We start from the raw sequence: 22,210 nt of genomic DNA, 5'->3' as shown, positions 1-22,210 counted from the left end.
CACTCTGAGAGCTAAAGGTGACCACAGTGGCCAGACAGTGTCACAGGCTGTGCGGAGGGGGAAGCACACGATGCTGAAGTGAGCACCTTTTGGAAAAGACGACAAGTCTGCACGTCTTTGAAGATGACATGTCATACAAATTGCAGCAACAGCAGAGGACAGCCTGACATCTTGAAGGGAGGAAATTAATAGCAGCCTTTGCTATTAGGAATGCAACTTCAAGGAGTAATATGAGAATATAAATTCTTGTTAAGAAATCTCCACCCACTGTGCCTGCTGTAGGAAATACAAGACAGGAGAATTTCTGTCCCAGTTTTATTATTTTTTTTACAACACCTGCTTCAATGAAAGATTGAAACAGTCAAGCTAAAACAGACATTATATGCGTATACCATTTACAACATTTACATAATATACATTTTTTTTTGCTTAATGGGTAATTATAGCAACTTGGAACAAAAGTGCAAGTGAAAAGAATCACTGGTGTAGAAGTTGAACTTTCCTGTTGATCATGTTGCAATGCTTAACTAATGGAAGTAACAAGTGGGGTAAATGCACTTCATATTAAGCAAGTGTAGTTGTCACTTCACAGTGACTTGTCCTGCTGAGCTTTATTTACACTAAAGCCTAAGCCAGCAGGAAGCTATTACTCTGTCCAGAAAAATTGATAAGTGAGTTCACAAGTGATCCCTTCTTCATTTTAACATTAAACAGTAGAATTGCAGCATTGTACCTTCTATTGTGCAAATAGTCATTAACTTCAAATGCTCTGTTGTATTAAATGCTAAAATATATTTTAACTTCCTTATTATACATGCTATAAAATTACACTAAAAAGTTCAAGTTTCCAAAGTAACAATTACCTTTCTAGAAATATATTTTTTTAATACCCAGGATAAGGATATATCAGCTCCAATACAGCTGTGTTTTTTCATAAGGATCTACCGAAGTCCTGTACATAACCACAGCCTCATTTCCAAGTTAGTTTTCCAGGTATGCTACTTTGGTCACCCTCTCATTTTCCCTTCCCCTATGTCACACTTCCTGGCAGGGCTACCTTTCAACCTCTGGAATGGCTGAAAATTGGTTCCCTCCAGTTGACAGCACAAGTCATACGGCTACCATTGGACACACAGCTGGGGACATTTTTCTCCTCTTCGAGTGTTCCTTCAATACATTACCGCAGTCTCCAGGTCAGCTGTAGGAAGTGCTACAGGTAATTTAATTCTATCAAATACCTGACATGAACAAGAATTACTTTAGACCTGGTTTTTGTTTCCTGTACAGAGATGCTTTTTCATTCACAAGCTGTACACTTGCTACTGTGGCCTAAGTGCAAAACAGTGCATGGGGCTCTCAGCTGCATGATATGCCACAAAAGCAGTCTGAATTTTCCAGATCCGGCCTGTCACCCACCCTAGTGATTTTCTCCATGGTTTTATCCTCAAGTAGCAACACCCATTCAAAATTTTCACCTTTAATATATCTATACATACACCTTTTAATATTTATATCTATATATACACACATATGTGGCATTAGTACCTTCACCGCAGGAGAAACTTATTTACAATTGATTGGAAAAATCAAATTGTATCAAGTTACAGTATATAAAAACAAAATTGGCTTTTGTGCTTTCCATTTGTACAGGAATCATTTTCATAATTTCAAAAAAAAGATTTTATTTTTATTTGCATCAAGACATGTCCCATGATGAAAAAATTAGAAAACATCTAGAACTGAGAATTACAGAACATCAGCTTTCCTCATATGCCCCACTAAGACTACAGAATAGCTGCTTCCTATAAAAATTCTCCATTCAAATGCCTATGTGGTTGCCCAAGCTTGCTTGAGGATCCTCTTAATAAATAACAGGCAGAAGAACCACGCGTCCTGTCTTGCACTGTGCACATTCATGAGATTAAAATTTCTGCCTTCACTGATTAACATGTTAATAACGCAGCACTTAAACTTCACTTTTTACTTAGGACCTCAAAGTGCTTTTAAAAAGAAGGAAATACCCCCAATTCTACACTGTAGTTAAGAGGCACAAGGAATAAGGCTTGAGTGTCTTCAGACACTGACCGTGCTGTGGAAACCAAGGGCTTAAACTCCAGATTTTCCCCAATCTGTTTACTGGATTGGAGAATCCCATTTTCTCAGGTAATCTCTACTCTTGGATGGAGATCCTTGTTTATAATATGTAACATGAATTAAAAAACAAGTAGCAGCCGCACAGCCCAGCTGTATTTCAGTAAAGGTACTTCTCTCTTGAAAGCATGAAATAATTTTGTAAGAAAGCTGTTTAATTAAAAACAGAGCTAAGTTTCACCTTAATAGTGATTTAGTAAATACAGGTAGTCTGATACAGCAGGCTCTAAGTACCTCTTTGACTAGGCTAAGAAGTATTTCCTGGCCAATTGTAATTTCTGCACTGGGCTACATAAAAGACCGACTACCTGCCTCATCTTTTTATGCTTCAGTAACCACTGGAGACCTAAATAGTATTGCTAAGACATAAAATATTAAATAACTCACTAAAAACTATCAGTGATTTTTTTTTTTTTTAATACAAAACCTGTCAGGCTGGGTGCTGAAGGAAGACGGCTGCCACCCACTTCAGGAACTAAAATATACAGCATGGGTACTGTTATTTTGCAAGCATTTTAATTATGTTAGGAGTAAGAGATTTTCTGTGTCCCAATAGGAAATCACAGCATTCACGTTCATTTCAGCAAACATTCACCTCTTCCAGACCATGAACTACTCTTCCTCTATGCACACTTGCAATGCTTTTCCACAGGCTTCTTGTAAATAGAGGTTTTTTCTCGTCCTCTGTTCTGACAAACTACACCCTCAGAGATGGCTGCAGGATCCCTTTTTCGACAAGGTGAGATTTCAGTATTTTATACACACTTAGTTGTTGCTCTGGCTGAAGTATCAACAGTTGTTTCAGTAATTTGCTGGGATTCGGACCCCTGTCAATGAAAAAATATTTTTTTTGTGAGCGACAGCTCAAAAGAAACTTTTGACAGCTTTCTGTTTTCCTCTTGCTGCACAAGCAATGCCTTCCCTTTTTTGGGGGACACAAAGCTCTGAATTTCTCCAAGTCTATCCCCTCAGGATGTGTGGACGAGTATTACTGGCAAAGTATTCTCCTTAGCTCAGTCTGAACGGAAACTAAAAAGCATTTTTTGTATTTGCTATCAAATGTGGATATTATAATAAGAAGGCTTATGACAAATAGGATTAATTGATTAGCCTTAATCACTGTAATCACATTCTTCAACAACAGTTCTCTTTCATTTAATTATCTGTTGCCAGATAAGCTGTGTACCATTGAACTAAATAGAAAGTTGGCCAAGTTGGAAAACAAAACCACAAATTAAACCAAGCTTTTCTAAGAAGAGTCTCATTTTTAGCTAGTCAGTTATTTACAGTCTACTTTTAAGATGGACCAAATATGAGGCAAAGAATCCGTTGCTGATTAGGCACCTAATAATTATTTAGCCATATGCATTTACAAAACTAAGGGCATGCATCAGTTTGGGCAGCTACGGTCCCTTACCTTGATCCCCCCCTGCCCCAGGAACTGAAATGACTGACTGTTAAGAGAATTGTCATTCCCATTGTTTCTTCTTGAAAGCTGGTGTGGTTCAGGAAAAATGGGCAGTATTTTTAAGAAGTTGCCTCTTCTCTCTAACCACAGTGTTTTATCCTAAGCAAAAAATCCCAAGTCAAGCGACTGAGAAATACTGAAACTTACGGGAGGAACTGCAGTCTCGCAACCTACATGCTCTTCAGGAAGGTAAGCAAATGCTGCAGAAATTCCCCTGTAATCAGTAAATTCCAGCAAAACTCCTAAGAGGCTGCTGCACAAAACTTCCTGGTATTTAGGTTACACAGGTTACCTTTAACAGCAGTCACAGAAACATTAAGGTGTTGCTTGAACCTTACACAAATCCTAGGTGGTGACACATGTTTCCTTGATATTTCTGTATTTGAAATAATTGTGTAAATCAGATTTAGAAACCTGCAATCTCTGCCATGCTAATGGTGCAGAACATAACTAGTAGGAAGTAAGTATGGTACAGCTCCCATGGAAGCTTAAGTAGTCAATATTTTTAAAAGCCCATACCTTATGAAACTGGTGATATAGACATGAACAAAAGTAGCCATCAAGTATTGACAATCAAAGCGATCCATTATCCCACCATGCCCAGGGATTGTGTCTGCAAAATCCTTTTGGGTGTGAAGGACAGGAGCAAAAACAAACAAACAAACAAAAACACACATTAAAAAAATCATGGTCAGTAATTCAGATGAAACACACTAATGATGTATCACTGGACAGCAGCACATTAAGGCCGCAATTAATCTACAGTGATGCACTGAGCCAAAAGTTATTAAGACCCTCCTTTGTTAAAGGAGTTTTTGAACTGCAAAGGTGAGTCAAGCGGTAAGGAGAAAAAGAAGAGCTGAAACTATGTGTCCACAGTCACACACCAGAGGACAGCGGCAGATCAGGTGCAGGTTCGCCAGTACTGAGTACACTTGTGTGCATTCGTTCCATTTTTCAGCAAGCTTCTTGAGCTAATGGCTGCCATTTTCTGCCTCTGCAGGATCCAGCTCTCCTCTTTAACACTTTATTGCTTTATCCTCTACTGGTAGCAGCTGCTGTTGAAGCACTTGTTAGCAGGGAATATATATTTGCTACAAGAGATGCAGTAACCTGCAGACTCTTTCCACTGTCTAACACTGGCTTTGCAAGTTGTACTGCCCATTCACCATTCTTTTTTGCTGGCTTCTTGGTAACCATAGTTAAAAAGCCATAATGTGTGCATACCATGTAAATATATTTAACAGAATCAAAAAGCCCTGAGGTGAAAAAAATTATTATCGCTACTTAAAATATTTCTGATGCGAACAAGGCTCAATACGCTACCTTTGTGTTACCCAATCTTGTCTGTAGTACAGCTTTATCAGTCAAAGCACCCTCATCTATCCTTTTTGTCACCCCTACTCACTTGTGTACTTGCTGGGTGAAAACTCTGACCTTAGTCACACGAGTTAAATCAGTCCTGTGCCGATGCTGCTCCAGCCCTCCAGTGGTGGGTCTAACCTCACCTACACGCTGCCCTCAGTAACAATTCCACAATATCCCCGTCCTCCCAACTGTCCTTAGGTCACCACCTTGAGGCCCAGAGTATTATAAAAAAAGTCTACTTCTTTATGTTCTACTTTAAGTCCTACTTTTCAGAAGCTTTTTTTTTCTTCCCCTCAGAAGCCCTTCTTTACACAGTCTTTTGCTACCTAGACATACAGGTTTGACAATGCATGGGGCTGTATCTAGCAAAGTGCCAGACAAGCTGCTCAGACCGGCATAAGACAGAAAAGTACAGGCACGTGTATGGGAGTTCAGCACAAACAGAGCAGTTTGTATCCTTCTGTGAAAAGCACATGCCCAAACCAGTGGATAGAGGGAGCAAGACCAACAACAAGCAACAGGATAAGAATAACAGCAGTCCTACCAAGACATACAGGAGGCTGGGAGAAAATTTGAGGTTGTCCTCTTCCCATACTCCTGCTGCCACTTAATGCCAGCCAGGGACAACACTGGCACCAGCAACAGTGCACACCTTGCAATAAACAGAAGGCAGCACGTCACGTCATTCGCCAGGGCACACTCTGCTTACAAGGTGGCACTGTGTTGGCAAAGGCAGACAAATGTCTCATGCCATGGAGAACCTGACACATCAGCAGCTGTGTATGACATGAATACTCTCGGTAAAATGCAGCCACCCACAATTTGAAGGGTAAAGCGCTGTCAGTGCTTCCTAGGCATGTAGAGATTGCCTTTCGTGGCAAGCGTAGCATCTGACACCTTGCTTGTCTAAACCACCTCGGCAACAGGACTTGGAAGAGTAATTATCCACCAAAATATGAAAACAAATTATTCTTAGATTTCCAACACTAAAGGCACATGCTGATTACACAAAGTTTTAAGAATAAGACATACATATATCTCATAAAACCAAGTACTGCTGCTGATACTAATAAACAGCTCAAACATTATTGTACGTTATTAGAAACACTAGGTACTACAATCAACAATTAAAAACAAACAAAAAATCCAGAACACACACCTAACCCACCAATTTACCTAAATCAAAGACAAAACTACACCAAAACCAGCTCACAGGAGTGATCACCCACCTTGATTTTGAAAGCTCTTTTAAATCCACTGGCGAAGAATCCTCCAAATGGCCCAATTAATGAGGCAAATGTTGACAGTGCAATGCTGTGCATCTGAAATGGGTACATATTCACTGTCTCCTACAAGGAAAGTAATCAGCACTGTATTCAATATGTTTGATTGTAAGCATTTTAAACTTAAATATTTTACAATTGGGCTGCTACACAGCAAATTTCTACAAGGCTCCAGTTCTCCCAGAATAAAGTAACACTATAAAGAAAGGAAAAGTAGATATACTGTAGAAAGCTGCTGAAAGGTCTACTCACATGAACAGGAGCAAGTATTTGGGGTTGCTAGAGCAGTTAACTTCAACAAATGATGTGGTTTTCAGCCAATCCCCTAGTTGATCATAAGGTATACAACTACTAATCCCATAATGTACAACAGGACTCTCCAGTCTTTCCTGGCTCTGCTTTTCCAGCTTCATCTTCTGTAAACAAAGGAGCTTTCCACAAATTCCCAGTACTGCTCTAGTCAGTGGTCCAATGCTCGCCACAAACGTGTCACCTTCACACAATTAATTCACTGTCACTTCTTTCAAGTGCTCTCATGAGATAGATATTAATTTTGCCCTAGTCCACCATACTGTCACCTTTGTGTACATATAGCAATAACGGGAGATAAAAGGTTTACCTCCATGAATACTTGCTATTTTGCATCTAAATATATATTGTTCCCCTCAGCATGTTCACAAACTTGTAATTTGTTTTGAACCCTTCAAATTCTTACAGATAAGAGACATTTCACTGGCAACAGGTGCCTGTTTTCTTTTCCAACTGAGATTAGAAATAAAGGTGTTTTTTTTGGTTGGGGTGTTTTGGGTTTTTTGTGGATTTTTTGTGTTTGTTTGGGGGAAGGGAGGTGTGCACATGTAGTTTTTTCGTGTTTGGTTTGGTTTTGTTTGGTTGTGTGTGTTTTTCAGTGGGGTTTTTTGGTTTATTTGGCACTTGTGTTTTTTTGGGGGATACATTTCTTGTGACTCAGCTTTGAGCACTTTCAAGTCAATGGCACAAACTCCAGCCATTGAGGGAATGCAATGCTGGCTGCGTCCCTGAGAGCAGAATACACCTCTCCCGGCAAGTCTTGATAAACACTGTAGCTGAAAAATCCTGTACATTGCATTTCTGATTTGCATCACAGCTGGCCAACACCAATTAACTTCTTAATTGCTTTGTGCAGTTATTTTAAGACACCTTTCATTTAGGCTAAACTATACAGTTGGTCAAACAGGGAAGTTGTTGAGTTGGAACTGTTAAGTCAATTTTGTTGGGAGAATACAAGGCTTGACGTCTTTTGACACTAAGCCAAATGTCTTGTGAACGTAACATCTGGTCATATTTCTGAGAGAGAACATCAGGAATCAAGTAACAGAGGGGGAAAACAAACCCCAAAACAGGCTGTTGCCCAAACAAGCAGATTCAATTTGACTTTCTTTAAAGTGTTTTAAAACTAATTGTCTCCTAAAAGGCTTGTCGGAGCCACTCCAGAAGTGCACGTGGAACTACCATCTCTTTCTAGGGTTAACCGATAGCTCTCTATTAGACTGGCCTTCTCCTTGCCCTTTACCAAAACACATAATGTAAGATTTCTCTCTGCTCAGTCCACATTGTTTTTGTGCAGAAAAGTACTTATTAAATTTGCAATCAACTCCACAGTCCCTAAAGCAACAGTATGTGCATTTGGTATGAAAATACCAGAGCTCCTCCTAGATATAATCTTGCTTTTCAACATACCAACTGTAGTCATTAATTGCTTTTAGTCTTCGGTTTCGTTGCTACAGTTGCCACTTTGTGTCGTCTTCTTGTAACTCTATCAACTTGCCCCTTCGGTGTTATACCCACATAACCTCAGGTAAAGCCCACTGCCTTAGTACTGTGCACCCAATTTCTGTGGTGGGCCACTATGCAGGCAAGAGGACCAGTGCAGAATACACTTGTTCTGTGTTTATCCTGGTCACCTCCTCTTTGCCCTAAAGGAAAGCCAATGACAGATCCCCTGTCAGCTTTCTCCAGGCTGAAAAGACCCAGCTCTCTCAGTCTCTCCTCATAAGAAATGAATTGAGTGTACTATCAGCAAGTTTGCTGATGACACCAAGCTGGGAGGAGTGGCTGACACGTCAGAAGGCTGTGCTGCTGTCCAGCGAGACCTGGACAGGCTGGAGAGTTGGGTGGGGAAAAATTTAATGAAATATAACAAGGCCAAGTGTAGAGTCTTGCATCTAGACAGGAAAAACCTCAGGTTTCAGTATAAGTTGGGGAATGACCTGTTAGAGAGCAGTGTAGGGGAAAGGGACCTGGGGGTCCTGGTGGACAGCAGGATGACCATGAGCCAGCACTGTGCCCTTGTGGCCAGGAAGGCCAATGGCATCCTGGGGTGTATTACAAGAGGGGTGGTTAGTAGGTCCAGAGAGGTTCTCCTGCCCCTCTGCTCTGCCCTGGTGAGACCACACTTGGAATATTGCGCCCAGTTCTGGGCCTCTCAGTTCAAGAAGGACAGGGAACTGCTGGAGAGAGTCCAGAGCAGGGCAAAGATGATTAAGGGAGTGAACTCCAGTTCTAATATCCAGCCTAAATTTCCCCTGGCAGAGCTTAAGCCCATGCCCCCTTGTCCTATTGCTAACTGCCTGGGAGAAGAGACCAATCCCCACCTGGCTATCACTTCCCTTCAGGTAGTTATAGAGAATGATGAGGTCACCTCTAAAGCCTCCTCTTCTCCAGACTAAACAACCCCAGCTCCCTCAGCCTCTCCCCATAGGTCTTGTGTTCAAGTCCCTTCACCAGTCTTCTTGTTCTTCTCTGGACCCACTCCAGCACTTCAATATCTTTCCTGGACTGAGGGGCCCAGAACTGAACACAATGCTCCCAGTGTGGCCTCACCAATGCAGAGTACAGGGGAAGGATCACTTCCCTTGTCCTGCTGACCACGCTATTTTTGATACAGGACGGGATACCATTGGCCTTCTTGGCCACCTGGGCACACTGTTGGCTCATGTTGAGCTTCCTGTCAATCAGTACCCCCAGGTCCCTTTCTGCCTGGCTGCTCTCCAGCCACTCTGTGCCCAGCCTGGAGCGCTGCAGGGGGTTGTTGTGGCCTAACTGCAGGACCCGGCACTTGGCCTTGTTGAACTTCTTCCCATTGGAATCAGCCCATTTTTCCAGTCTATCCAGACCCCTCTGCAGAGCCCTCCTGCCTTCCCGCAGGTCAACACTCCCTCCCAACTTGGTGTCATCAGCAAATTTGATGATGATGGTCTCAATCCCCTCATCTAAATCATCAATAAAGATGTTAAACAGGACTGGATCCAACACTGACCCCTGGGGAACACCACTAGTGACTGGCCGCCAGCTGGATGCAGCCCCATTCACCAGCACTCTCTGGACCCAGCCCTCCAGCCAGTTCTTAACCCAGCAGAGAGTGCACTTGTTCAAGCCATGGGCTACCAGCTTTTGCAGAAGTATATTATGGGAGACAGTGTCAAAGGCTTTTCTGAAGTCCAGATAGACCACATCTACAGCTTTCCCCTCATCCCCATTATCAGGTTGGTCAGACAGGACCTGCCCCTCCTAAACCCATGCTGGCTGGGTCTGATCCCTTGTCCATCCTGAAGGTGCTGTGTGATTCCATTCAGGATGATCTGCTCCATAACTCTGCCAGGCACCGAGGTCAGGCTGACAGGCCTGTAGTTACCAGGGTCAGCTTTGCAGCCCTTTTTGTGGATTGGGGTAACATCGGCCAATTTCCAACGATATGGGCCCTCCCCAGTGAGCCAGGACTGTTGGAAGATGATGGAGAGCGGCTTGGCGAGCTCTTCTGCTAGCTCCCTCATCACCCTAGGATGGATCCCACCTGGTCCCATAGACTTGTGAGGATCCAGATGGCTCAGTAAGTCACCAACTATTTCCTCCTGGAATACAAGGGGTCTATTTGGCTTCCTATCTCTGTCAACCACCTCCAGAGATCAGTTGTCCGGAGGGCCACCTGTCTTACCGGTAAAAACTGAGGCAAAGTAGGTATTAAGTACCTCAGCTTTCTCCTCATCTTTGTTAACTGTATTTCCCTCAAAGTCCAACAGAGAATGGAGGTTTTCCTTGCCCCTCCTTTTGTTATTAACATATTTGAAGAAGGACTTTTTATTATCCCTAACAGAACTGGCCAAATTAACTTCAAATTGCACTTTTGCTTCCCTGATTTTTTTTCTGCATGATCTAGCTATTTCCATAAATTCTTCATAAGTAGCCAGCCCTTTTTTCCACAGTCAGTAAAGTCTCTTTTTATTTCTGATTTCCTTCAGAATCTCCCTGTTTAGCCAAGCTGGTTGTCTTCCCCGCCGGCTAGCCTTTCGGCACACTGGTATAGCCTGTTCCTGTGCACTCAAAACCTCCTGCTTGAAGCATGTCCAACCCTCCTGGGCCCCCTTGTTTTTAAGCATTGTTTCCCAGGGTATGCTCTGAACTAGACTTCTGAATAGGCAAAAATCTGCCCTCCGGACGTCCAGTGTAGAGGTTTTATTAATGGCTCTCCTTGCATCTCTGAGTATTGAAAATGCTAATATTTCATGGTCGTTATGCCCCAGGCAGCCCCAACCACTACCTCTCCCACCAGCCATTCTCTGTTTGTAAACAGTAGGTCTAGCGGGCCCTTGCCCCTGGTAGGCTCATTTACCAGCTGATGAAGGAAATTGTGCTCTATACACTCTAAGAAATTCCTAGACTGCCTCTTCTATACAGTATTGAGCTCCCAGCAGATATATGGCAGGCTAAAGTCACCCACAAGAACAAGGGCTGTCAATTTTGAGACATCTGCCAGCCGCTTGTAGAATAATTCATCTCCATCATCCTGGTTGGGCGGTCTATAACAAACGCCCACGAGGATGTCAGCCTTGTTGGACTTCCCCCTGAATCTGGTCCACAGGCACTCAACCTTGTCACTGCTGACCTCAAGTTTAACAGAGTCAAGAGACTCTCTACCATATAAAGTCACCCCTCCACCTCTCCTAACCTGCCTGTCTTTTCTGAAGAGCTTGTAGCCACACATAGCAGCACTCCAGTCATATGAGTCATCCCACCATGTTTCTGTGATGGTAACTGTGTCATAGCTTTCTTGATGCACAATGGCTTCCAGCTCCTCTTGTTTGTTGCCCATACTGCGTGCATTAGTGTTCATGCACTTCAAGTGGGCTGCTGATTTCACTCTTAATTCAGGCTTTCCATCCTTAGGCTGATCTTTGGAGAGCCAAGTTTCAATCCCTTCCCCCTTCAAACCTAGTTTAGAGCCCTCCTGATCAGCCCTGCCAACTTATGGGCTATAGTCCTCTTGCTCTTCCTAGAAGGATGAAGCCCATCTGATTTGAGGAGACCAGGTACCATGGAGTTTGCCCATGGTCAAAAAACCAAAATTTTGATGGTGACACCAATCCTTTAGCCACCTGTTAATGAGATGGGTTTTTCTACTCCTTTCTTTCTTTTCTAATCCTCTCTTTATTTAGGTCCTCATCCATCCCAGACAGCACAGGAACTGAGGCAAATATCACCTGTGCTCCTGTCCCATGAATTGACCGACCCAGTGCTTTTAAGTCTTTTTAAATTATCTTGGCACTTCTTCTATTAATGTCCTCGCTGCCAGTTTGGACTACTAACAGGGGATAATAGTCTGAGAGCTGAATTAGCTCAGGAAGTCTTCTATTAATGTCCCTCACCCTGGCCCCAGGAAGGCAGCAGACCTCCCTGTGGGATGGGTCTGGGTGACATATAGGGCCCTCTGTTCCCCTCAGAAGGGAGTCACCAACTACAACCACCCTTCTGTGTTTTTTTTTTCTTATAGCTGCTGTTGTAATCTGTTTTGTAAATGAGGTCCATCCAGGAAGCTCTCCAGGCAGATCTTCTTGGCTGTTCTCTACCCGATTTTCTGGGTCCAGGGTCTCATATCTATTTGTTAAGGGCACCAAGGGTGGTGATGGGGTTTGAGAGAGGGTTCTTTTACCTCTCCAATCAGGGACATGTTTCCATTCCCCCCCATCAATTAGGTCTGCTCTATCTGCTTTATGGCAGGAGGGATAGGGCTTCGCCATCTCCTGTTGCACACCCTTAGGAGTCAAAAGGGTTTGACTCCACCAGTCAATTTCCTCTTCACTCTCCCTAATGCACCTTAGTTTCTCCACCTCTTCCTTAAGCTCTGCCACTAGGCACAGTAAGTCATTGACCTGGTCACATCGTACACAGATGTCTCCCATACCATTCTCTGGTAGCAATGCCAGGCACAGACACTCTGGACAGCCAGAAACCTGGGTGGCTGCATCCTTCTTGGAGGGTAGTGTCTGTGTAGACACACTCTTTGTATTAACAGCAGCAACAGCTTTCCTTTTTCTAGAAACCATTACTGCCTTTAGTTAAATTGGGGAGAAAACAAACAAACAAACAAACAAACCACACACCCCCAAACGAAACCCCCAACAAGAAAAGGAGTAATGGGTGCAAACTGGAACACAGGAAGCTCCACTTAAATGTGAGAAGAAAGTTCTTCTCAGTGAGGGTGACAGAGCACTGGAACAGGCTGCCCAGGGAGGGTGTGGAGTCTCCTACTCTGGAGACATTCAAAACCTGCCTGGACACATTCCTGTGTAACCTCATCTAGGTGTTCCTGCTCTGGCAGGGGGATTGGACTGGGTGATCTTTTGAGGTCCCTTCCAATCCCTAACATTCTGTGGTTCTGTGATAGGTGCTCTAGGCCCCTAATAATCTTCATAGCCTGCTGCTGGACTCCCTCCAGTAATTCCTTGTCCTTGTTAAACTGGGGAGCCCAGAACTGGACACAGCGCTCCAGATGCAGCCTCACCAGGGCAAAGTAGAGGGGGAGGAGAACTTCCCTCAAGCTGCTGGTCACACTCTTCTTCATGCACCCCGGCTACCATTGGCCTTCTTGGCCACAAGGGCACATTGTTGACTCATGGCCATGAAGAAAGCACAAGTCCCATCCTAACAGCAGTTACACACTAGGTGAAAATGGTGTGAAGTTCTACGAACAAGATTACTCGAGCTTACTGCTAATTTGGGCCAAAACAAGCCTTTGCCTGCTTTCCACAAAAAATGTAGATGCAGGTTTGTCTGCAAAATGCTTAAGTGACACCCATTCCCAGGACAAAGAGAACACAGGCAGGTTTCCTCGGGTGACTCCAGCAACACTTTCAATTCTGCTCAGGTGACCAGCTCCCCCATCTGAGCAACAGGGAGGCTCAGGGTATCAATTCAGTTCTCACTCTTCAAATGTTCATGGACCTTTCTAAAAGAGGTTCAGAAAGCCATTCAAGCTGGGAAGTACAAATTCAGTTTTAACCAAAGCCTTGTTGTTTTCCTTACCCATCCCAACACAGCTTGAAGCAATGGTGGCACAGAGTACTTCTTCATCTGAAAGAGCTCTGAAGGTTCACACTCTGTCACAAATCTGTTAGTTTCGCTGTTATATTCAACAGGGCAGACAAAGTACTGATGTTGAGCCAAAAAATAGGAAAACTGAAAAGCAAAACAAAGGCTCCTGAAATAGGCATTTGTTGTTACAGTCAAAAAGCATACCATAATAGATGGCTTTGTCATTGCAAGCTGAGGATAATGAAAATGATTCTAATAACAGAGACCCAGAATTGAGTAAAATTGGCCTGTTAAGTTGGAGGATGCCTCAATGAGGGCAGACAAATGTGGACATTCATTGTGCTTACTGATGATTTCCCAACTTGCTTTCCTTTTCATATCTCAGATTCATATCTACTCATGTTTCCACTTTATAAAATCCCAGAATGTTAGCCACTCATAATTTCTTTGCAGTTCACTTCCCATTAAAACTTGAACTATCGCTTTTACCAAGTTCTGCTGACCTTGGTGATTAATTACTTGTCAGAACAGTTACTGTATGCTGTTACTATGTTCTATGCATATTGTCAGTGTAACCTACCTGTGGGCATTCTCTCAGGAGAAATGTCATTATGAAGTACACAATGCAAAAGTACTACTTTACAAAGCATAAATAACGCTATCAATAAACTTCCATTTCAAAATAGGGATGCAATTAACAGATAAAACAATTTCCGATGTAGTAACAGTAATGGCAAAAATGGTTGTTATGACCTGTTCAGAAGTACAAGCCTTGCCTGGCTTTTCCAGCTAATTATGAATCAGCTGAATTCTCTAGCCAAAAAAACCTTAACTCTCAGGCTTTCAGCAGTTTGACATGACCCAATTTGTCAGTAATTTTACTTCAAATTAAAACAGGAAGTTGAACACTGAATGAGCACAAGGAAAGTCCTGTGGTTACTTACAATAAATCCAAATATAACTGTGGAAAAGAAGCCTCCAATGAACCCTTCCCAGGTCTTTTTGGGAGACAGCTAGGCACAAAAAAGAGAGCATTAGCTTCATCAATTGCATCAGTGAGCCCTTTTTTACTATATTTCTGGACCTCATTTGTGAAAATTAAGCTCCTACTTGGGTTTTCAAACTTATGTGTGAAATACTGAATGTCAGCAGCTGTAGGGGATGCTCCTTGGGAGACATGAGCTTCCTACCTACAGGCTGGCAAACTAACACAGCAAGTAACTGCAGGCCGAGAGAGACCAGCGTAGGAAACTATTTTCTTCATCAAATTCTACCACATTTCTAATTCAGGAGCAGTTGAATACCAAAACCAACTAAATACCCAAAAGTTAACGTGGCAACATTATGAAAATTACAATTCATGGCTTTCTGTAGGATCTTGCACATTCTTTTGGAACTGGAAGATTACTACTTGAGCCCTTCTCAGTGCTACGTCAACAAGACCAAATGAGGAAAAGGTATATATGACATAGCAGCTTATTTCAGATAATAGTTTCTGTACAGTAAGCATACAGTTAAGTCTGCATATGAAATCCAAACAGGATGCAATTATAAACAACGATGTAATAGGCTCAAACTATATTACACTGTGATATCAATATTACATTCACGTTAATCTCAGTTTCCACTTATACATCTTCAGAAACAGTATAGTCAATTTCTTTTTTTTAGCAGAAAGTACGTTTTCCATAAACATATTTTTGAACAAGTATTGAAAACGCTATGAACTGTAACAGCTTGTTAGTAAGGAAATGCCTAAGTACGTACCTTAATTAATGGAGTTCTGCCAAAGAAGAACCCAAAAATGTAAGCAGTAATATCATTGCAGATGACACTTGAAATTGGAACCAGAAACCTAGAGAAAGACATAAAAAGTTCCATGGAGAAAATCAGCCTGAACCTAAACACAGGACAGAAATTAAAACAGCAGCATTTCTTTCTAGAAAGCTTTTCTAAACTATTTAGAAGGAATTATCTTTCCTAACATGTTCACCTAGTTCCCCCATGAGCAGCATATTTAGCTATACTGATTTTAGTCTTCAGCCAATCAAGACCATTACAGATTTGTATCTGTTCAAGTTAAAAGGATTTTTGGCACATGAGCCTGAAACAGGAAAAAGCCAGCCTGTTCACATCAGGCTTGAAGACTGGTACTACAGTTAAGAATAAATCAACAGATATAAACATGTTAATGTTATTAGTAACATCAAAGCAAGCAAATTCCTTATAAAGTTTAATGATACCTGAATTAAAAAAAAAAGTTTTCCTTTTCTTCCTCTTGTCAGTTTGGAGCAGCCTGTGTTATAATAGCAAAGTGTTCTTTGCATGCAGACACCTTCTGAATTTGTTATCCAAAACCGTTCACCTCTTTTTTTTTCCCCCTTTTCAAAGAAGTGATGTATCAATGAGTTAAAAGTCCTACATTGTGACCATCTGCCACATTGCCCAGTGCAATTAGCACCAGTGGAACTAAGAAATAGTAGGCTAGCAAGGCAACTAGGTTCAGTTTTTGGCAGGTGAACATGACCACTATGAAAGAGGTTTGTTTATATAAACTCTGTCAGGGGCTTCAGGTTTTCTTACAACTACAAGCACATCTTTTCTGCAATCATCTCCCCAGCTGCACAGATATCAGGAAAAGAAAAAGGAGAGCATGCAGTTTTATGTCCTTGCAAGAACACAAATCATCTTCCATGTGCTTCTTCCTCCTTTCCCAACTTGTTATCTACCTTCTCCCTAAAGAAATACAGGGTGAGAAAACACAGTCTCTCTTTGAGGAGCAGTTTTAATTAATGAAGTTTAACTGCATCATTAGAATTTAATACATAATTGGAAATAGAGCATTAAGATGACCCAACAACATCCAAGATTTCAACTCTTAATGTATTTTAAGCAATCTGAATTTATCTAAACAGGGAAGTCATCAGGAAAAGTGGCCAGATTGGGGATTTCAAATTAAATGGTCCAATTTCAATAGCTCTGAGCAACCTGAAGATCCCATATAATTGAAAAAGAATTGCTGAATGTTCATCTATTCAGTAAAACACTGTGGAAACTATTTCACCAAGCACGCAAGTAATCCTATTCCATGCAAGTAAATGCAGTGGTTGTTCAAAATTATCATAATTCTGGCTGCCAATCTAGTTAAAGAAGTTTCTGCTCCCTCTCCTGTATCCTTTACCTCATTGCTCCCAAGTCCTCCGACTCCCCTTCCAGCTGGACTTTACTGCTGCTTTAATTTGTGCTGCTTTCACTGTTCTCACGATTATTCCCTAACCAGATCTGCTGTGTAAAAGAACTAACCTTCCAGTGTAATAGAGTTACAAATCAGTTTATTACTGTCCCCTTACCAGATCATGCCTTCAAAGAGATTTTGGATGACAAGATGAGATTGAGTTACAGTGATCAGCAAAGTGACATGAGTCCATGCGAACTGTTAACAATGCAACAACACAACAGTTAGTGAAAACACCGATCCGTACACCTTGATAAATACCGGCATGTCAGCTAGAGGAGCTACTTAGGAGCTCGCAGGAAAGACCAGTTCTAGTGATAATGCAAGAGATGTGTGCATACAGTATATCACACATTAGCTCACTTTCTGAAGCAAGTATTGAGACTTTTAACAGGTGTCCCCATCACTTACCTCCACCCAAGAATTTTTTAACATGCAGTTTAACATCTGATTTGATAAGACATACACCTTCAGCATGAAAGCAGCAAAAAAATGTAAGCAATGTGATATTCTGTATATACATATATAACAGACATGTTAGAGCTGTAACAATAAAATGGCAGTGAACAACTCATGAAAGAGTCACGTTACACAGATGTGGATGTCTCATAACAGAATACCAGTCCTCTTATGGAAATGAAAATTCTCAGGATTAGTGAAAACAAAGTGTTAATTTTTATGTGCATGGTCATTTAAACAGTCATTTTCCTCAATATCACTTTGTGATTATTCTGTAGCACCAGTATACAATAAAGTGGTTTCCAAACAGTTTACCAGTAAAAATTCTACAATAGATTGTATTTTCCAAAAACATTCAAATCAAGAACTGGTAGTTTCTCTATGAAACACCAAATTTAAGCACTTCAAATATCTGGGCAATTTAACACTCAGAATGTCCTACGCCTTTAATACTATTATCATATGTGTTTTCCTATGGCAGCCAGCATCTACTTCCAGTCAAGACAACTCAAGAAGGCTGAAAGTGGGGGTACAAGAACTGACTCAAGGTTTCTGAAATTATTACCTGCTGGTTAATTAAAGCATCTCTAACATTTTTAGTATTTGTACAGTGGAACAGCAGCTGAAACCAAATAGCTACTCTCCTTGTCTGTCCAAATCCTCTGTTGCCACACAGCGGATACATGACTTTCCTGTTTTACTGCAATTCTTAGGTAGTCACACCTTAATGTTTTCTGGGTGGGCTCCAAGTCAGATGTCTGACATATTCTTTTCTGCCTTCTTTCCACAAGGGAAAAAACAAAACAAAACAAAAACCATGTAAAATAAATATATTTACCTTGTGCCAATCTGAAGATGAGTACTTTGTGGATTAGAGGATAAAGACCACCTCTCCAAAAAAGCTACATCTCCCAGTCAGGCAAGTTATCCCACAAACAGACTAAATTTTTTTGAGTAGAAGATTTTTTTTCATGCACATACAGGGCTCAGCTTGGTCCTAGTCCAGAATTAGGGATCCTCAATGGTAAAGTGCTACCTAAAGCACTGTAGAAACAGAGGGGTTAACCGCAGCTCTGAAGCTTTAGGAAACCTTTAAGGTTGTGCAATGCCTGGGCTGCTCAAGTTCTTCAAAGACAGGAGCTGCGCTGCATTGCTGCTTTACTGTATTACCCTTGCTTCTAATCATTCCTATGTAGATGGAGGTGGGGGGGGGGGGGTGGGGTTGTTTTGGATTGAGTTTTTTTTGGTGTTTGTTTGGTTTTTGTTTTTACCTGTGATGGTAAAAAAAAAAAAATAGTTTTCAACCTTCAAGGTACATAAAAGTTTCATGCTCTTGGTTAGCCACCATGTTGTTTATTAGGTTGATAAATATGAGAGATGGAAGCACTGGTTTCTTCTAATAGATTGATGATCTATTGAGGCACAGCAGAGTACAAGACCAGAACTGCTGTTAAGTGTCACAGAATAAAACTTCCATGTAAGGGTTAAGACCAACTTCCCTTCACAGCACTTGAGTGGGGCCTCTGCAAAGTAACACTTGAGTCACAAGAGCCACTTCCCAGCTGTGCTGAAGGTGTTTGGCTTCAGCCCTGGGAGGTAGATGCACACCCCTTTCACCAGGAATCTAACAGTCTGTCACTAAAGGAAACAGAGGACATTGTATATGCACAGGGCCTCACCAATGACAGCATGAATTGACTGAAAGACCACATCCTGTGATAAATAATAATAAGCTACAAGCTGAACAGATACTGAGCAGTCAAGCACCACTTTCATATTAATGTTGGTTTAAGCACATTTTCTACACCCCTCTTCCAAGCTATTTCATGAACACAGGGAGATGACTGTTTCTAGTGACATTCATAACGTGAGTGACCACAGCAAAGTGGGTAATACACACCATGTAAAACTGCAGACGATAATGTTTCTTCACTAAACTCAAAACAAACATGCAGAAGCCTGTAAAACAAAGCAAGTGTAGTTTGTACCATCTTATATGTACTTACAACTGAACTGTGATGTAATTCTGTCGAAGCAGTTTTTAATCCCTCTGCTGCTAGGAGCGTTTGCTTGTATTCAGTCAGTGTATATATAGAATAATTCTCATTAGAGCATGAGATTTAGTTAACATCAGTAAAGAGCATCCATTTCATTACTTACAAGATCCCATCACGGGCATCAATTTTTAGGGGAGGAGACCATCGCCTTTAAAAAACATCTCAAAAATCAGGTCGACAAGGTTGTTTTGAATAATTATCAGAAATAATTAAAAGGAAAACACCAGCCTGGCCCCCTCCTCCAGACAGACATATGGCTGCATGCAATGCAGAGGTGAAGAGCAGACGCTGGAGAATTCAACCGCCTGAAAGAAACTTGATGCCCCTCAGTTCTGGGGGACTATCAGACCACCTTTTCTGCCCTAGGGCAACCTTCTGCACCAGGAGGGGTCAGAGACCCTTGAAAGACCCTTAATCCTGGGGACAGTCCCTCAGTGTCCCCACAATCCCAGCACGACAGCCGCCAAGGGGCTCTGCTGCGCTCCGTGCCCGCTTTTGCTCACAACTGGCTTGTCTCATCTCTCCCCTCTCTGCCCTCCGCAGTCATGAGGCATTAGTTAAGTTGGTTTTCTCAGGGCAAAGCCAGCTGAAAAAGGTCAAGTTTTCCAAAGCCGGTTTCTACTTTGTGATCTAAACACTGAGGAGAATTTTTATCTGGTTAAAAAAAAAAAAGAAATAACAGTAGACAGACTGACAGTTCTTCATTAAGATCACGTTTCTTAATATATTTTACAAGTATTTGTAAGCAGTCTTATGTCCCTTAGACAAGCCTGAGTTTTCTATTGATTTAATTTTAGGCTACAGTAATATTAACCGTGTTCCTGAAACCACTGCAGACTATATTTACATGTTCACAAAGCAGTACCCCACCAGACTGCCAGCATATGTTTCTTTTTCCTAGAGAAGAGGCTTTTAAAAACCCTTTTTCTCTGGATAGGGAGGAAAATCTATCCATGATGCAAGCATCTGAATATCTTGCAGACAAAATAAAGCCACGTGCATTTTGAATAATAATTTTAAAATATATTGGTAAACCTTATTGCTGTAGACATAGCAGAACACTTGCACAATAAAGCACCAACCAAGCACAGCAATTACACTTACAAATCATCTCCACAGACAGCCAAAATAACATTCCTATATTCAAGTACTGAGCTCCAGTTCTTCAGCCATCAAAATTAATTCATAACAACTTCTCTTGAGCACTATTAGCTCAGTTTCCTCCAGATTATCTACTTGTTTAGGCTTCTTCTCGGTGAACGCAAAATTTATATTCATCTTTTCACAAGAAAAAAAGAATTGCAAACACCACATTTCTTCAAATATTAAGAGGAAAAAGTAACTGAAAGTGCATACAGCTGGGGAACAATTTTCTAAAAACAAATAAGCACAGAAACCAACAAAGCACAAAGTTCTTTCATTTTTGCAATTTCCTAAACTTACCTGCTAAATAGAGTGCAAAAGATATAAACCTGTGGTAACGAATTAGGAACTGAAGCTGTTCTCTTCTTTGAACAAATGTAGCGAAGTAATCAGCTACAGTCTCTCCATAAAAGAAGTAGTTCACACACAGCAAAAAGTACCTACAACACACAACAGTTAGCAGTTATTTTAACAACATATATTTGTAATTCTTAAAAGCAAAACAAGCAAACAAAACACATCAAAAACACCACACAAAAGGAAAACCAGAAAAGTAGAAAAGATGTGTGACATGATTCAACTATAAAAATTCAGTCCTAAACTTCTGGGTCAGAGTCTTCTCTGACAAGTCATTTTTTGTAATTTATTTTTTCTAAAACAACCTCACTAGAAAAAACAAACCCATTTTGCATGATGATACAGTTGGAAAATCCATTTCATCCTTAACTACAGTACCAAATCCTCCACACCTATGTGAGTCCCTTTCAGATATTCTAGAAATACAGAACAAGTAACTGCTGTCATCAATGACATGAGTAGTTCTGCATATTCTTTTCCTATATCCTAACAGGAGTCGTTTGTGATTTCTGCATTACAAACAGGAAAAAACAGGTACTTGCATAATGAATCCTCTGAGGTTATAGGAGAGTGAATCTGACACAGGGCTTGAGCATTTGAACATAACTGTACTTTTGTCATCTGGCCTGAAGATTCTCGTCTGGAAGAGTTACTGCTACATCTGCTCACCACGCACTTCGCCTTTTAGCTGTCTTGACCAAATAATCTTACAGGATTAAATCCATCAGCTAATTAGTAAATACAGCTATTACTACAACTTCTTCAAAATGATTTTGTGGGAGTATGTCCACACCCAACATTCAACTGAGGTGAAATGTCACCTTCAGCCATCTCTTTTTGAAGGATCTTCAAAGAAATTCCTTTCAGTCAAAACAGTCAGTAGGCAAGTAATTCTGTGACAGGTTTTCATACAAGTTCAGTTACTCAGCTTTCTTGAGTTAAGTCACAAAAAGATCCTCAAATTCCAAGGCAGCACTCAAAAAAACCCAATAAATAGCACTAAGAGATGCACCTCTCTAGGCAACATGCTCTTTAGCTTATTCCCAGTCAGCCACAAAAGATAAAAACTTGTAATTCAAGACTGGCTCCCCAGATATTCTCAGAGCAATCAGGACTCATTCTCCTCTAACAGATGTTAACGTTCACCTTGCGAGGCTTCAGATCTCTAAATAAACCGAACAGGTGATGTTCAGACTACCAACAGGATTCTCTCATCTCATCGAAATGTCTTAATGCAATAGGCTGCACTGAAAGGAGCTTTGATGTGAACTAGTGTGGCAATGCAATAGAGTTGATTTTGAGCTCCACATATGAAATTGGCGGTGGTCAACTGCCCAAGTAG

The 22,210-nt window shown here is 41.4% G+C and overlaps 1 protein-coding gene across 1 annotated transcript in view; it reads right to left on the bottom strand.

Moving 5' to 3' along the window:
• Window positions 1-297: 297 nt before the first annotated feature.
• CDS1 (CDP-diacylglycerol synthase 1) overlaps window positions 298-22,210 on the bottom strand; it is a 38,202-nt gene continuing 16,289 nt past the window's right edge. The window contains exons 5-13 of the mRNA XM_065836780.2: window positions 20,812-20,951; window positions 19,212-19,270; window positions 16,968-17,050; window positions 15,385-15,472; window positions 14,562-14,630; window positions 13,609-13,761; window positions 6,217-6,336; window positions 4,139-4,242; window positions 298-2,978 (exon numbers count right to left, since the gene is read on the bottom strand). Coding sequence (XP_065692852.1) covers window positions 2,849-2,978; window positions 4,139-4,242; window positions 6,217-6,336; window positions 13,609-13,761; window positions 14,562-14,630; window positions 15,385-15,472; window positions 16,968-17,050; window positions 19,212-19,270; window positions 20,812-20,951 — 946 coding nt within the window. The 3' untranslated portion in view covers window positions 298-2,848. The remainder of the gene's footprint in view (window positions 2,979-4,138; window positions 4,243-6,216; window positions 6,337-13,608; window positions 13,762-14,561; window positions 14,631-15,384; window positions 15,473-16,967; window positions 17,051-19,211; window positions 19,271-20,811; window positions 20,952-22,210) is intronic.

This window comes from Patagioenas fasciata, chromosome 4 (assembly GCF_037038585.1).
Source record: "Patagioenas fasciata isolate bPatFas1 chromosome 4, bPatFas1.hap1, whole genome shotgun sequence".
In the NCBI taxonomy this organism is placed as follows: domain Eukaryota; kingdom Metazoa; phylum Chordata; class Aves; order Columbiformes; family Columbidae; genus Patagioenas; species Patagioenas fasciata.
This window is presented reverse-complemented; position numbering and strand designations above follow the sequence as displayed.